The 17795-nt window shown below is 44.8% G+C and overlaps 1 protein-coding gene across 10 annotated transcripts in view; it reads right to left on the bottom strand.

Annotated features, from left to right (window-relative positions):
* Positions 1–17795, bottom strand: part of LOC141105739 (alpha-2-macroglobulin-like protein 1) — a 251128-nt gene that overhangs the window by 18696 nt on the left and 214637 nt on the right. For all 10 annotated transcript variants that reach the window (XM_073595819.1, XM_073595817.1, XM_073595811.1 and 7 more), the window contains 2 exons: positions 17263–17425; positions 13329–13540 (listed from right to left, as the gene is read on the bottom strand). In XM_073595819.1, coding sequence (XP_073451920.1) covers positions 13329–13540; positions 17263–17425 — 375 coding nt within the window. The remainder of the gene's footprint in view (positions 1–13328; positions 13541–17262; positions 17426–17795) is intronic.

The raw sequence follows: 17795 nt of genomic DNA on the forward strand, positions 1-17795 counted from the left end.
GTACAACACTATGACGAGCCGAGAAAATGAAGTTCAATGCTTCCGAGCATGCGTCAAATTGTTTCCGAGCATGCGTGGTTTTTTGCGCGTCAGAATTGCATACAGACGAATGGAATTTCCGTCAAGAACTTTTTCTGTCGGAAAAATAGAGAACCAGCTCTCAATCTTTTGCTGGTGGAAATTCAGACAGAAAAAGTTGGATGGAGCATACACATGGTCGGAATATCCGACCAAAAGCTCCCATCACTTTTTTTTATGGAAATTCTGACCATGTGTATGCAGCATAAGAGGACATTTTTTAATTTAAAAAATAGACTACAAGGGCATTAAGTAGTGGATATTGTTTAGTGCCACTTTAAACATAAATTGACAAAATATGTCTAAATTGAAATATTTATCAAATTCTATTTTAAATATTATAGAAGAAAGTTTGGTAGTGCCAACAGGAACCGAAAATCCGATCTGAACTCTTTTCCTGTACCAATTAAGAAATGAAAAATAATATAAGCGATTGCCAATCCAAAATGTTGTATTTTTATAGACCGTTAATCAAATTATTAGAGATGTTTATGGGTTTATAAATGTAATAAGAGTGAACCAAGCACAATATACTGTAAGTTCAAACTAACGAGTATTGGAGTGCATTACAGAAAATATTTTGATTATATTGTTTATTTAACATGGATCTGTTACATATAGTTACATAGTTGGTGAGGTTGAAAAAAGACACAAGTCCATCAAGTCCAACCTAAGTGTGTGAATATGTGTCAGTATTACATTGTATATCCCTGTATGTTGCGGTCATTCAGGTGTTTATCTAATAGTTTCTTGAAGCTATCAATGCTCCCTGCTGAGACCACCGCCTGTGGAAGGGAATTCCACATCCTTGCCGCTCTTACAGTAAAGAACCCTCTACGTAGTTTAAGGTTAAACCTCTTTTCTTCTAATTGTAATGAGTGGCCACGAGTCTTATTAAACTCTTCTGCGAAAAAGTTTTATCCCTATTGTGGGGTCACCAGTACAGTATTTGTAAATTGAAATCATATCCCCTCTCAAGCGTCTCTTCTCCAGAGAGAATAAGTTCAGTGCTTGCAACCTTTCCTCATAACTAAGATCCTCCAGACCCTTTATTAGCTTTGTTGCCCTTCTTTGTACTCGCTCCATTTCCAGTACATCCTTCCTGAGGACTGGTGCCCAGAACTGGACAGCATACTCCAGGTGTGGCTGGATCAGAGCCTTGTAGAGTGGGAGAATTATCGTTTTATCTCTTGCGTTGATCCCCTTTTTAATGCATGCTAATATTCTGTTTGCTTTATTAGCAGCAGCTTGGCATTGCATGCCATTGCTGAGCCTATCATCTACTAGGACCCCCAGGTCCTTTTCCATCCTAGATTCCCCCCAGAGGTTCTCCCCCCAGTGTATAGATTGCATTCATATTTTTGCCACCCAAATGCATTATTTTACATTTTTCTACATTGAACCTCACTTGCCATGTAGTCGCCCACCCCATTAATTTGTTCAGGTCTTTTTGCAAGGTTTCCACATCCTGCTGAGAAGTTATTGCCCTGCTTAACTTAGTATCGTCTGCAAATACAGAGATTGAACTGTTTTTTTTTTTTTTTTTTTAAATTCTTATTTGTCTATCCCTGCCCTCCCCCTTCTCCCCTCCAACCCATTCCTCCCCCCTCCCCAATCCCCCTCTCCCTTCTCTCCAGGGTCTAACGTTCATTCCACTCTCCTTCTTAAATTACAGATTTTATTTCTTTGGCGTAGCTCCATGTTTTTTTAAATTTTTTCCAATGGTCCCAGCTACCCAGATTCTTACTTCTTATGTCTTCTACTCTGCACTCCAGTGTCTCCAAATTACAAATCTCCTCTATTGCGTCAAACCACTCCCATATCTCCGGGCTCTCCTTCCTCTGCCAGTTCCTTGGGATCATTCTTTTTGCCGCATTCAGAAGTTGCGGGACAAGAGTCTGCTTACCGTTATTTAGATCCCCCCTCCCCCCTAGGAACAGGACCTCCCAAGGGTCGTCTGCTACCTCTATTCCCGTTATTTCCTTTATGAGGACAAGGATTTTATGCCAGAAGTTTTTAATTATGGGGCAACTCCACCACATGTGTCCCATTGTTCCAATCTCTTGGCATCCTCTCCAACAGGTGGCTGGCCCTTTCTGATATTTACTTGTTATCTCGGGGGTCAGGTAGCTTCTACTGATGCATTTGTAGTTCATTTCGGCCGTTCGAGTGTCTATTTTTGAATTGGCACTTATTTTAAAAATCCTTTTAATTGTGTCAATATCCTTTTTAGTGCCTAAATCTCTCTCCCATTTGAATATGAATGGCGGCATCTCCCACTTTTCTGAAGCTAGCAAGATTTTATAGATCTGAGAGACTGTATTTCTTGAGGCCTCCTTATCACACAGCTTTTCAAAGTCTGTCAGTTGTCTTCCAGACCTGATTGTCTGTGGTAGCCTATTCACAAAGTGATTTAGTTGAAGATATCGCCATCCATCTAAACCCCGTGTATTCCTCCCGTGTGTGAGTTGCTGGAGTGACATCATTTTACCTTCATTCATAATTTCTCTTAATTGTGCTTTTCCTCCTATACTCTCCATACCTGGTGTAAAAAATGTATTATCTAATAGTGCAATCAGTGGTGAATTATATTTCCCATTTACTTTCTTGTATATCCCATCCCATATTTTCAAGACATTTCTTGTTATTTTGTGTGTACTATCTGCAAGTGGTCTAAAGTGTGGGGGATTCCAAATAATAGTGCCTAGTAGTGAATTACTTAAATCTTCTTCTAATTTTACCCATTTTTTCCGTTTATCCTTCCTCGCCCATTCTACTACCCTAGATAAAACTACAGCTTTGTAGTACATCTGTATATCAGGAACTGCCAAACCTCCGTCTACTTTCTTTTGTTTTAGCGTCTGTAGGGACACTCTCGGTTTTTTGTTTTTCCAAATAAAGGTCATGATTATTTTTTTTAACGTCCTCAGGTAATTCTGGGGGAGGGGAACTGGTAGCATCTGGAAGACATACATGATCTTGGGTAATAATTCCATTTTAAAGACATTGATACGTCCAATCCAGGAAAGGGCCTTATGGTAGAGTCTATTACATTCTGATCTTACCCGGTCTAATAAGGGCATATAGTTACTAATAAACGTCTTCTTAATTGAGCTGGTTAGTTTAACGCCCAGGTATTTTAATTCCTTAGTCCATTTAAAACTAAATTCTTTTTTCAAAATCTCTACCACTGGCTTGCTTACATTTATATTTAATATTTCTGATTTATTCATATTCATTTGAAAATTGGATACCTCTCTGTATTTTCTTAATGCCTTCATGAGGTTAGGCATCGTCGTGTCTGGGTCCGTAACATAGAATAGCACATCGTCCGCATATGCTGCGACTTTGTGTTCCTCCTTTCCGACCACAACACCACGAATATGCGGGTCCCTTCGTATTGAAGCCAGGAAGGGTTCCATGGCTAAAACGAAGAGAAGCGGGGACAGGGGACACCCCTGTCTCGTGCCTCTCTCCATCTCAAATGGTTGAGAAAAGATCCCATTAACTTTGATTACAGCAGTTGGGTGATTGTACAAAGTTTTTATCCTCCGAATCATTTTAGGGCCCAGTCCCATGGCCTCCAGAGTCTGGATCATGAACCCCCAGTCTACCCTGTCAAAAGCCTTCTCGGCATCAATTGACAGAAGTAGTCCTGGGGGCCCACTCTCCTTCATTTTCCCCGCCAAGAGCAGGGTCCTAATCCCGTTGTCCCTCCCCTCCCTATTGGGGACAAACCCTGCTTGGTCTGAATCAACTAACAGGTTCATGTATTCCTTTAATCTTTCTGCCAACACTTTAGCGTAGAGTTTTGTATCGTTGTTCAGTAGAGAGATTGGGCGATAGCTTGAGCATATTGTTTTATATTTGCCTTCTTTCAGTATAATTGTAATGGATGCTTTCAATGCATCTCTGCTCATCTCAAAGCTGTCACCCAACCCGTTCATATACCGACACAACCTAGGTACTAAAACTTCTCTAAATGTTTTGTAATAAAGTGTTGTTAGGCCATCTGGGCCTGGGCTTTTCCCTAAGGCCATTCCAGCTAACACTTTACTAATTTCTTCTTCTGAGATTGGTCTTTCCAATAGGTCTCTATCCTCCTCAGGGATCTTGGGGAGCGCTGCCTTTTTGATATAGTTGTTACCTCTCTCTATCCTGTTTTTTGAGTAGATGTCTTGCTTGGGGGCAGAGTATATCTCTTTATAATAGTCCCTGAAGGTTTCTGCCACCTTCTTAGTTGAATATTCTATTTGACCCTCTTTAGTTTGAATTTTTTCTATGAAATTCCTATCTTTTTTTTTCCTTTGGACTATTTTTGCAAGATGTTTGCTCGGTTTATTACCCCATCTGTGTCTCTCCCAGACTATCTTATTCAGTGAAACTCTGGACTCCTGTTCCATTACCGTTTTTAACTCAGATCTTTTAATGACCATCTGATGGTGTATCTCTTGGGGTAACTGACCTATATATTTTTTGTGGGTTTGTTCTAATCCCGTGAGCTCCTCCGTTAATTTTTGGATTTTTTCCTGCCTCTCTTTTTTCTTCCTAGCCCCCATTTCAATCAATACTCCTCTAATGTAGGCTTTATGTGCCTCCCATAATGTTGCCCCTGATATATCCCCCGTATCGTTTACCTCAAAATAATTCTCTAGTTCTTGTCTAATTCTGTTATACCCCTCTACTTCTCTAATCAGCTCCTCATTTGGCCTCCACTGCCCCCTCTCAGCCTGGTCCCTTCCTGACCTCACTTCGATGGTCATTGGTGCATGGTCAGAGTAATGCTGGCCATACACTATACAGAAAATCGGCCGAAAAATCGTTCGTATGGACACTTCGTTCGTTTTTCGGCAAGTTAGTGGGTACAAATCGATAATCGTTTGTGACGTTTTTGTGGAAAACAAACGAACGGCATGTTTGGAAAATTTCTGCCGAACGTACGATAAATTGCAAGGTTAATGTGTTTCCCGTCCGAACTGCCTGCACTAGGTATATGTAAAAAAACAAACACAAAATTATTTATTCATGTCCACTGAACAGATTATCGGTCATTATATGATGGCACGATCGTTTGCGGTCACGGTCGAACGTTCGTTTTTCGAAAATGGGTTCGGCCGATTTTCTGTATAGTGTATGGCCAGCATAAGTTATGTTTCCTATCATGGATCCCTTTACCCTGTCAATCCCCTTATGCTCAATTATACCCCAATCAATCCGAGAGTAGGTCCCGTGCACAGGGGAATAGAACGTGTAATCTCTCTTAGTTGGATGTTGAACTCTCCAGATGTCCACCAGTTGCCATTTGGAAAGTATTTGCTTTAACTTCTTTAGATGATTACAGTCCTTCCCCTGGGGACGAGCCGTACTGTCCATACTCGGGTTGAGGCAGAAATTAAAGTCCCCCATCATAATCAAGTGTCCACTCATAAACTCTACTATTTTTCCCAAGATGTTTGCCAGGTACTTCGTCGGATTTTTATTGGGGGCATAAATATTGACTAGGGTAACTTTCTCTTCATTTAAACTACCTCTGAGGCACAGATATCTTCCTTCTGGGTCCACTAACCTTTCCTCTAGCACGAACCTTATTCACTTTGCGAAACCAATAGCTACTCCCCGTGACCTATTGTAGATAGTATCTCCTTGAAACCAGACCGGGTAGTCCCTCGAGAACAGTCTTAATCGCGATTGGAGTGATATGTGTGTCTCTTGTAGGAACACCACGTCTGGTCCCAATGATTTCAACTCATTAAAAATATTATATCTTTTCCTGGATGTATTTAAGCCTTTAACATTATATGTTGTAAATTTTATTGTTGCCATATCTCTTTATTTAATCCTCCTGAAATCTCCCTTTGCCTTAGACCCTGGAGAGTTTTCCCTTTTCCATCGGGATGAGGTTGAGCAAGACCCCTGGTTCCTACTACCCCTCCCTCCCTCCCCTCTATTTCCCCCCCACCCTCTCCACCCCCCCTCCTCTACTCGCCCCTCTCCCCCCCAACCCCCGCTCCCTCCCCTCTTCCCCCCCCACCCCCCTCCTGGTCCCTACCGAACCCTTAGACCAGTGAGGGTCACTAACATTGTGGCCCAACATTGGTCTCCTCCTCCGAAGGCGGAGTCTAAGGTGCACCGTCCCTACATTTCATATTGCCTTAGCAACCGAACAAGTTAGGCTCTATTTCCACAAATCTTCTCTCTTCCCTAAATTTAATTGAAAATGACCTTTAGCTCCCTCTCCCCCCCCAGAACCTCCCCCCACCACGCCCCTCCCCTAGCCCACACTCAGTTCAATCCAGCGTTCCATTGACCAGTCCAGTGTAGCGGGTGCCTGTATCCCCAATTTCTCGCAGAACTCTTCTAGTTCTCCTGGGAATCTTAGACTTGCGGATCTCCCACCTTTCCTACCTACTAGGCAGGCTGGGAATCCCCATGTATACGTAATATCTTGATTCACCATTTGTTCCAGTAGGGGTTTTAGATGTCGCCTTCTCGCCAGTGTGCCTTTAGCTAGATCCGCAAAGACTTGAATTCTTGCTTCTTCGAACTGTAGTGGGGCATGGCCCTTAAGCTTAAACCAGATATTTTCTTTATCCTCATAAAATCTGAACCTCACAATTATATCACGGCTACCTTCAAACCGTCTGGAGTCTAGCCTGCCCAACCGATGCACACGCTCAATTTTTGGGAAGTCTTCTCCTTCCAGCCCCAGAAGTGGGCTGAAGATAGTCGCCAAGGTCTTCCTTAGGTCTTCACCCCTATTTTCTGGGACCCCTCTGAGTCTCAGATTTTGTCTACGGTCTCTATTTTCCTGATCTTCCAGCCTGTAGCATACTTTTATCTGATTTTGTTGGGTTGTTTTAAGTTGTTCTTTTAATCCAAAGATCTCCCGTCCTTGCTTATCAAGCTTATCTTCAGCCTCTTCCACTCTTACCAAGAGGTTGCCTAAATCAGACCTCAGCAAGGTGAACTCCGCCTTGATTGATATTTCAAGCGCTTTAAGCATCTCTGCTAATTCGCCTTTTGAAGGTAGTTGTGAGTCTTGTCTATGTTCGTCGATTCTAGATGCTTCCATCGTATTTTCGGCTAATAGCTCCTCCCTGGAGTGATCTGGGGTCATGTCTTCCCTCTCGTTGAGTCCCTTCTTCTTTTTATCTGCTATATTTAATTTTTGAGTCTCTTGCTGGGAACTCCCCGGGCTCCCCCCTTTCACCATGTATTGCTTGATAGTACTAGCAGGGGTATTGCCAGCCATATTCTCTTTTGGGGTTTTCGGTGGGCCCCCCTTCCCGGCTTTAGCTGAACTGCGACTCATACTTCTCTTCCCACTGTCTAGGCCTGCTTAGTCTTAATCAGTGTGTCCAGAATTAACCGTATTAGGCCAGGCTCCAGGCTTTTTCTGATTAAATACCAGATAGAGTTATACTCAAAGTGCAGGTGCTGGTGTGGTGATGGTACACAGTTAAATCAATTAAATCAATGAATGAGCCTCTGTGTGACTGTGCTGAAGTCGTACCTTTATACAATACTGAAAGGTAGGGTTCCTATATGCGTTTTCCGCTGGTCTATATCTGGCGTCCGGAGTTAGGTGGATATTATAGGGAGAGTCCCATTATGATACTATATATTTAAAAATTTCTATTCCAATACCACTCACTCAGCCCTATATCTGCTGTATACCACCCTCCATACCCCTCAGACGTATGAATCCTTACAGGGCTTCCTCCCTAAATTGATGTTTACAGAAGTATCAACTCTGCTTACAGCATACTCTGGGGTTCGCCGTGTCACAGTTTCCCGCTTCTTAGATAAGAAGCCCCTTGGGCAAGAGCCTCATGGATGCTGCGGTACTGGTATGCAGGCTTATAAATGGCACAAATATGCCCTAGGAGTTCATGTGCTTCAGAAAAAAAGGGAGAGACAAAAGAAACAGTCCATTGTTCCACCCGGGGATATCAGTTATTCCACTTCAACCCTAAATAACAGTACTCTTATTGTATTCTATTCATTTAGTGTAGTTTATGCAAAAACAGGTTATGCGAAATGATACCAGAGGACCCACTTTCCCTCCATCCGGTTACAGGGATAACAAAGCTGATCTCACATAAGCTTTCTTGCTTAGTATCCGCCAGCATGCTTCTCCAAACTTGTTTCTGATACACTCTGATACACTCTTACCTTCCGCGTTTATTCGGCTTTGTGAATCTCTTACCACCACCACACTTAGATGTCTGTCATCACTCCATGTTGTTATATGAGATGCTCAGCTGTTGAACTTCCTTGCCACTCTCAGTCTGTGAAGCACCTATCCGCTGACACTTGCCGTGGTGTCCGGCTCGATACTTGACTCATCCACTGACATTGCCTGCAGGGAGGGGGGGGCAGGCGGAGGGAGAGCAGGGACTCGGAGCGGTCCGCGGAGTTTGCCGCCCTGTATGTTGCCTCTATCTTCCGGGAGAGGGGCCGGCTCTCAGCACGCCGACCCCCTCTCAATACTCCCGGAATTCTCCGCTCTATCCGCTCCGTCCTGGCATCCCGCTCTGAGTAGGCTAGAGGGAGTCTGACAGAGCTTCAGCGGGACGGCACACCACTTACTCCTCCCTTCCCCTAGGGCGTCTGACGTCTCACGTCATCCTCCGTGCCAATAGTCTGGGGAGATTGAACTGTTTATCCCATCCTCCAGGTCGTTTATAAACAAATTAAATAGGATTGGTCCCAGCACAGAACCCTGGGGAACCCCACTACCCACCCCTGACCATTCTGAGTACTCCCCATTTATCACCACCCTCTGAACTTGCCCTTGTAGCCAGTTTTCAATCCATGTACTCACCCTATGGTCCATGCCTGTTGCCATAACTTTTTTTTTTTTTGGATGGATTGGGGAAGTGTAAAAACCTACACCAGGGTTTTTTTTACTCTCTGTGATTCACCATTTCCATATAGCTTGAGGACTATTGTCACTGGCACAGGAAGTAGTGGTAAATCCCAGTGGCGGCTGGTGCTCAATTGTTTTGGGGGAGTGCGGCAAACAAACCTCCCACCAGGTCTGCACTCACTCCATCCATGGTTGTGGATTCCCCAGATTCTCCTCCCAGATAATCTGGTCTTAAGATTCGCCTCTTGTCCTGATTGGCTGAGAGGAGAAGCCAGAAGACAACAGCAAATATTGATTTGCTAATGTCACAAGTGGGTGGGTTCGGGGTGCAGTGCTCTGCGCCCTAAGCCCAACCTTTTTGAAGTCAATTTGAGCCTCAGGCTCTAATCATGTGCTTCCAAAAAAAACCAAAAAAAAAACCTCATGGAAACCTAGGAGTCCGGCGCCCCGCATGGAAATTAGGGGGCCAGCGCACCTGCGCCCCTTATAGACTGGCCGACACTGGTAAATCCACAATGTTACAGTTGTCACTAGAACAGTGTAGTGCCCTGGGTTTAGTCAGGGAGCTCATCACCAATTTCCTTGTCAGGAGTAGCTACTGTAGTTGATTGTTAGTTGATTGTTAGGGATCCATTGACTTCTCCCTAGATTTGGGAGGGCCTATATATTCGGATGGAGTCAGGTGATCCATGTTCTGTGCCACCTGGACGGCTGTCTAGGTGGACTGTGTAGTCTGCCCTGGGCTGCTAGGCCGGAGATTGGGCCTATCTCGGGGGTTTGAGGCTTCCAGGCTGTGTGAGGGCCTATCCAGAAGTAATAGGGCAGCGCAGGGTTGGGATTGCGGCTGGCAATCCAACCCGAAGTGCCGGTTCTGCCGGCCAGAGAACCTGTCGTCGTCGGAGGTAGAAGGGAAGCTGTGGCCACTAAGGGACCAAACACCTTTACCAGGGACCACAGTGAGTAACTGAAGCAAGTACCGGAGTAACATTCTCACCGAACGGGCATGGTGGAGAATCAGGAAACTTCAGCTGGAGATCAACTCAGGGACCCAACCAGCGGAGGTGACGCTTGCAGAGCAACCTTGTGAGTCAAGCCAGGGATCGAGCCAGTCAGCAGGGGTGAAGCTTGAGAGGTATCTGAAGTGCCAAGCTAGGGACCCAGCAGGGAGGCGTGGGTGACGCTTGAGGAAGATACCACCACAAAGCCTCTAAGAGCTCAAGGATTCAGAGTTAATGAATCAGAGGGTCCAGTGAGAGACCAGGAGCTTAAGGGGCTGAAGAACTACAAGCAGAAGTTGTAATAGAGCTGAGAGAACTGTTACGTTTGAATTAGGAACTGTTAAGTACTGTTGCCATAGGAGACAGCAAATCTACACGTGCAGAAGTGGCACCTTGTTGGTGCCTTTCCCTGCACGGCTGTCCTCCTGTTGAAGTCTCGGAGTCTACCATTTGAAATTACTACTACTTAAGGGTGCCCTGGTTTTAACCCTCTTTCCCCTGCAAAATATAAAAAGGACTGTTAAAGAAATAAAACCTCTTTTGCATCCAAGAAGCGTCTGGCGCCCAATGACATTTACCACTCTTGCACCCACTATGCCTCACAACCCACTAAATGTTGAAGGATGTCAGTGGTCTGTTGGCTCAAAGGTTCTCATTAGACTTGAATTATAGGGGTCTGATAATGTTGAGTTTTATATATATTATATGTAGCGCTGGTAGATTTTCAATCTACTGCTGATAGGTAAACTTAGTGGGTTATCTGTTATCTGTTCATACATAGTCAGATTTGCCTCTGTTCCAGCTTGGCTGAGTTGCATGTAGTTTCACACTGTGCCTGTGGGTGTCGTTGTCACCATGGGTCGGTGTTGGAAAGGCAACACGTTGAAGCGTATGAGTGCTCCTCTGTCCCGGAGATAACTCGGTGGAGGTGGTCCTCCGAGTTGCATCCTGGCAGGGGGTATTTATGGAGCAGACGCCATGTTTTAGGGTTCGTTTCGTTCCACCTGCTGGCCCTCCTGGCCGATAGGTATGTGCTAGGAGTACTACCTCGTGGTCCTCCGACCGGGAGGACCACATTGCTGCAGCGTGTGGGTGGGCCCAGAAGCCTGTCTGGGGCCTACAACAGCAGCAAGAGAATGGTCCTGAGCTGTCTGTCCTATGTGAAGAAGCTGGACAACTGAGAAGATCCCAGGGGAGGACCCGTCATGGAAGGATCATGCAGAGTGCTGGTCTGAAGAGGGGCCTGGTGACTCAGTTGGAGGACGTATCCTAAAGTAATCCTACCGCATAGTACTGCCGGGTCGGCTTAAAGGTTCTAGTGCTGTGTTTGCTGTTCATTGTAAACCATTACGTCCTGTGGCAGAGGATCGTACGGGTTTCTACTCCATTCAAGTCTGTGGCAGAGACTTTTGTTCGTGCTGTGTACTGGCTGCTAGGTTAGTGAGAGAAGAGAGGGTGAAGAAAGGAAGCGCCACCTGAGTGCAGCATTAGTAGGTACTTTTAATGACACAAAGTTAAAAAACACTTACAAGAGACATAATTAAAAAGGCTCATCTGTAGGTGGGTAATCCTGGTGAGTTCCTCGGGCTCCAGTCTGGATGGTGTGTCAGCGGTGTAAGGCTGCAGGGGAAGCTGTTCAGCAGGTGGTTCGCCCTTGCCTAGCAGGCCTATTGAAGGAGCAGCCGCACCGAGTGCGTAGCCTATCCAGTGCTCTCCCACTGCCTGAATCCTCCCTCTATGTGAGCCCTCCCCCTGGAGTGTACCCGGAAGCCGGAAGCCGCTGAACGGCCCGTGACGTCACGGACACCCTCTGTGCGCTCCACGCCGGCCCCAGCTTCCCCCTGATGGCCACAGGACGAACCACCTGCTGAACAGCTTCCCCTGCAGCCTTACACCGCTGACACACCATCCAGACTGGAGCCCGAGGAACTCACCAGGATTACCCACCTACAGATGAGCCTTTTTAATTATGTCTCTTGTAAGTGTTTTTTAACTTTGTGTCATTAAAAGTACATACTAATGCTGTACTCAGGTGGCGCTTCCTTTCTTCACCCTCTCTTGCATATCACAGAGCCAGCTCTCTGAGGACAGCAGCCGCCTCCTAGATCCACTGCTCCACCAACCCACTCCACATACTCTGAACTGTCAGATCCTTATTAACCCCTGGACTGCCAACTTTTTAGCCATGTAACCTACTTTACATGCTCCGAACTGTCAGACCCTCATTAACCCCTGGGCTGCCAACACTTTAGCCATGGGCTATATGCCTGGCCAACCTGATTAATTCTGATTACTGTATGCTGTATATGCGCTTTAAGTTATTATTACTTTTATCTGAGGTTAGTGAGAGAAACCTATCCAGGCGGGCAAAGATTCAACTCTAGAGAGAGAGCATATCCATCTACAAGATTTTAATTCCTAATACTACACTAAGAAAAGGTATTTGAACTTCCCTGCAACTCTTCTTCTACCTCTTTCCTGCTACTTCCTTCAATCACGTTTATTAAAGCATTGGAAAAGATACTCAAGTGTCCAGTGCCTACATTGTCTGGTATTAAATTCAACGGGACCCTAGACCTGGTTCTGGTGAAATTAAGGTAACGAAGGTGACGGTAACAGCCCGCTTTAAACCAGCAGCTCCACCGAGAGTTATTGCTACATATATATATATATATATAGAGACTATCACTTTAAGAATTTGTAATGCACTTTCTTGTTTCTTTCAAGACACGAGTTTTCAGTCTATGATGACCTTCACCGCCAGATAAGAAGCAACAGTTTACTTCCGAGAAACGGACTGTCTTATCTAGCTGGTCTGTTCCAGAACTGTTATGGCGGCGCTCATGTTTTCTTTAACTTTCTATCAGTCATATGATGTAACCACCTACTTAACTGTTCCCTTGCTATTAAGAAGATATGAATGCTGATTGGACTAAACTACACGGTCACACCTATAACACGCCTAGACCTTATGTATATTCATAAGTATATATTGTTACACTTGATATTTGTAAGTCAGAGACACTTCCTTCTCCTTTCGGCCCAGTAGAGCTGGATATCTGTGTGTTGGGTCTCTCCACTGCAGTGTATGAATAAAGCACCTAATATTCTTTTACAAAGATTTGGATCTACTATCTCATCTGAATGTCTTGTTTGGAGACTCCCTAACCTGATTTAACAGACTGGAGGAGGTTAAAGACTCTGCTACAACAGGAATAGAGGAGAAAGCTTTCAATAGGGCATCTGTTCCAATGACAACTGTCTAAGAGGATCTTATCTTATTTTAATGGGATCTCCCCTTATTTCCTTCTGCATATCTGTGACAGTAAGTAATTAAATATCCCTAGGGCACACATATAAAGAAAAAAATAAAATTTTACCTGTGTGGAACTGAAACCTCCATTTCCATTTTGTTGTTTGCACATCCAGCGAGTGATGGGCACCATGTCCCCGATGTCCTTGATGGAGGGGTTCGGATGGGAAGCAAGGGTCAGGAGGAGATATGCCGTTATCTCCACATCTACAGATTTGGGTTTGCACCAGTATGATTCTTTTTCAACCTTATCCTCCTGACTCCAATACATCATACCGTCTGCAAAGAAAAGTGGGTTAAAGAGGACATACCAGTATATTATTATTAATTTAGTTATGACAATTCCCATGGATGTGATTAGCTAAGGGCAGCCAAAAGGGCAAATTTCATACTTTTTTAAACACCTAAAGCACTCTATAATCGTCTCATACAACCGCAATAATGTTTTGGTATGAGGCAGTATGTAAGGGAGCAGCAGCGCTGCAGTGCATCAAAAAATGTGCAGTGTAGCTTTAAAAAATAGCAGTATAGAAAACTGCTTAGCAGTACTCCCATTGAGAATGCATTAAAGGAGAAATACTGCCAAAGCCCGTTTGGCTGTACTTATCCTGTGGATTAAAATAGTGTAGTCCGTTCTGCACTACTGTGACCCGTTTTCAGCAGACAGAGGGCTGAAGCCTGCTGTCGGCTGATGTCACAGAGCCGGTCCAGGCTTAGGCAAGATTGTGACAATAAAGTCGGGATCCGCACACATGCCTGGACTGGCACCCGACTCAGCTTCTCAGCACACTGCTGAGTGCCTGAGCCAGCTGCTCTCACCCCCTCCACAGCCCAGCTCTCCAGTGAGCGAGGGGGAACAGAGCAGAGAGCCACAAAGCTTCCACTTACATCATTACAACAGCCTCTTTATATTTTTCAAAACTATTTTGACATGTGGTTCCACTGGGGATGTAGGAATGCAAAACATGAGAATGGGGAAAAAAAACTATTGGTGCTGACCTTCAATAGGAGTTGACCTTCAGAAAAAAATAGCTTACATTATAAATGCCCCAAGCACACTTTGATAAAAGCCCAGTCAAATTCAATCTCAGGGCTGCTCCTTCCTCAGGTTTCCCAACAAAAATCGGCCCCTGATACTCCATTACAATAAACTGGTTTATTTGGGATAAACTAAGCAAGCACAGACAGTTCCAATCATCATGCTAGGCTCTAACCCTCTTTAAAGGGCTCTAATGCCAGGTGCACATTACTCTGGTCAGTGCTGCTGTACTAACGACAATCTTCCCTACTGAGCTCTTGTGTTCAGACAGGGGGACAGCCCCCCGCCAGAACACTTTGATTATCGTGAGCTGGTCAGCTGCTGATTTTCCAGCATGCTCGATCAACAGAAGCTGGCCAAATGGCCAGCTTCTGTCTGACCAGGTGCCATACACACGAATGGTGGACTTTTTTTTTTTTTTAATGTCGCCTGACATTCGGCCCATCTGTATTGGGCTTAAGTTTGCTCTCAAAAACTATGCTGACTAGTTACCTTGGACTTTGGCTCCTTAGAGATCAAGGTTCTAGTGGTATCTTAGACCTTTAGATCTTAGACCTTTATCATAGACTTTGGGGCAGAAGAGCTATTAAACGTTACTGTATGAACTTCTCCCTCAGCCAGCTGGCCACTACATCTATCAATTGGGGAACAGCGACAGGTGCTTCCTCAAGGTCAATTACTCTTCTTTAGAAAATCAGCATCTTTGAAGGCCCCCCTGGAGTGGAGGCTTCAACAGCACACAACTTCCAAAAGGCTAAACCCAGGAGAGCTCAAGAGAGCATACACACACACACACACACACACCCTTATAGGGTCTAAACCCAGGAGAACTCAACACAGCTTACACACACTTCATCTTATGGCCTTAGCCCAGGGGAAAGCCTATATGGTAGGCCAAATATTTAATACCACCAGACTCCTGGTGATTGGCTGTACTGTTAAAGCGGAGTTCCAGGCTTTTTTTTTTTTTTTTTATTAAAAGTCAGCAGCTACAAAAAGTTTAGCTGCTGACTTTTAACAAACAGACACCTGTTCCACGGTCCATCGATGCGGCCGCATGGAGCCCCGTTCATCTCCCTCTCCTCGGCGCATCCATTGGAACTGTGGGCCGGGTGCACACTGCGCATATGCGAGTCCCGCTGCGCTCTCCCAGTGGACAGGCATCTTCTGGGACCTGTCACGTATCCCAGAAGATTGCAGAGAGGGAGGGACCGCCTAGGTGAGAGGAGGAGTCGCCTAGGCGGCCTGTGGGTGGAAGGAGGAAGTGGGACAGGAAGTCCCTCTCTTAAGTAGTCACCCACCCCCCCCCCCAAAAAAAATGACATGCCAAATGTGGCATGTAAGGGAGGGAGGAGTGCTTAAAGCAGAAGTTCCACTTTTGGATGGAACGCCGCTTTAAATATTAACAACACAAACTATTACTGTTCAAGCATATCCTGCTGTAGTGCTCACATGGGCATCTAGCAAAAGCAATGAAAACCCATGCCTAAGCACACTTACCAATGAAGAAAAACTTGAAGTGAATCTTCACCTTCCTAAACCACTTTCCGCCATCTAATTTCTAGCCACCTGATCCCTCAAATTTGCTTTTTTTAATTATTTGTTTGATTGCCTAAATTCTCCCCAAGCTTCCTAGGTTCTCACTTAGGTGCAAATTACAGCCTCCTGGGATATCCACGTTATGCATCTCAGTAGGCCCCAGTCTATGCTGGTATTTGCAGCCAGTCCCCTAATGATGCAATGTGATGCATTCACATCATCATAGGGCTAGCCACAAGAACCTGGAAGAGATAGCCTACCTCCTGATGACATCATAAATGATGATGGTGGTGCAGAACCTAATGTGTGCTAGTGGCGCAGTGAGACCCTAAAAAAGAAAAACATTGGATCCCTGGGCATGGACAAGAAGTGAAGGGAAATCTCTGCAATGGGACACATGGTGAAAAATCTGACAGGGGTTATAACCTTCCCTTAGCCCAGGTTCACACTGAGCTGCAATAATGAAGCCATGCAAGTTCAGCTGAACTCGCATGATTTCACTCCCGCATGTCAGTTCCGATTTTGGCCGTAATTTCACAGACATGTGTGCGGGTTTCTGCACAGATGTCAATGGAAATCGCACCCTGAAATCGCAAAAAAGTAGTACAGAAACTACTTTTTGAAATTGGTGTGGAGCCGCAAATGCAGCGTCACACTGCTTAGGACGGTGCCATTGCCGGCAATTGCCGCCGTTTTGACATGCAATTCGACATGTCAAATCGCATGTCAGAATGCACCAATGTGGACCAGGGCTTAGCCTGGGTTCACGCTGAATGCAGGTTTAAAATTGTACGAGTTCAGCATGATTTAAAACCCACATTTCAGTCCGACTTCGGGAGCGATTTCAGAGACATCTGTGTGGGTTCCTGTACAGATGTCAATTAAAATCACCCCCAAAGTCGCTTCCCAACTACTTTTGGGAACCGGTGTGGCGCCGCAAAGTCGGCGTCGCACCGATTCGGATGGTGCCATTGCTGGCAATAGGCAGCCATTTGACATGTCAAATCGGCCCTATGTGAATCCATCCAAAATGAAAAAAGATGTTCTGCCTATAGTTCTACTTTAAGGGGGGGGGGGGGGGAGTGAGGGAGTGAAGTTCCACTTTAAGAAAATAGCAGCCTGACTGTTCCCTGCAATCACACAAAAATGTAAAAGCTACATCTGCAAGTTTAGTAGATCCCTACACACTCAAATGATGGGCGTTTGGGGGTTTTATGGACTGCACCCACAAATTTTTATAGAATGTGCTTTTTTATGTAATTCTTCCAGTTTTTCCATTTTGGATCCTTTGGACTGTGAGATATGATAGGCAGTAGAAATTACATATACATATTTTTATTATCTCACTTGGTCTTGGTATTTGATTTATGATGTAATAATTTGTTGTAAGAGTGGTGGGTGAAGATGTGATGTACTACTCTACCTCCTTTTTTCGCTATTCCATCCAGGAGTTGCATGACGTTGGAAAGTTCCTCTGTGCAGTTGGCCATTGTATAGGCGTAGGCCTTAAGGGCCATTTTGTATGGAGTGTTTTTTTCCGCAGGTTCATTCTTCAAGCACTGCACAGCTTTCGTCACCATGGGATCCTGCACCATACAAGGTAAAAATAATAAGCAGCTTATCTAGAGATTTATCTGTCCCAGATACACATAAAGTAAAAAGGTTATTTAGGAAAAGGTCAAATGTCCACAAGTTCATCATCTCTGGCGGTTTTAATGAAGAGTAGGGATAGGCAATTCCTACCAATTTGCTCTAAGCTGGGGCTCATCAGGGAATTATCAACTAATCCAACCGGTAAAATAATTTACTCCGCGGACTGGTAAAAAGGTCTAAAAGATTACTTCCCAATTCACATCCAACAGACCTGAATGATAGTGGGCCCCAAACAGGAAAACAGCATTACAAGAAAAGACAAGTGCATTAATAAAGATCTGTTTTTTTTTTTTAAACAAACAT

The sequence above is a fragment of the Aquarana catesbeiana genome, linkage group LG08 (assembly GCF_042186555.1).
Source record: "Aquarana catesbeiana isolate 2022-GZ linkage group LG08, ASM4218655v1, whole genome shotgun sequence".
Taxonomy (NCBI): Eukaryota; Metazoa; Chordata; class Amphibia; order Anura; family Ranidae; genus Aquarana; species Aquarana catesbeiana.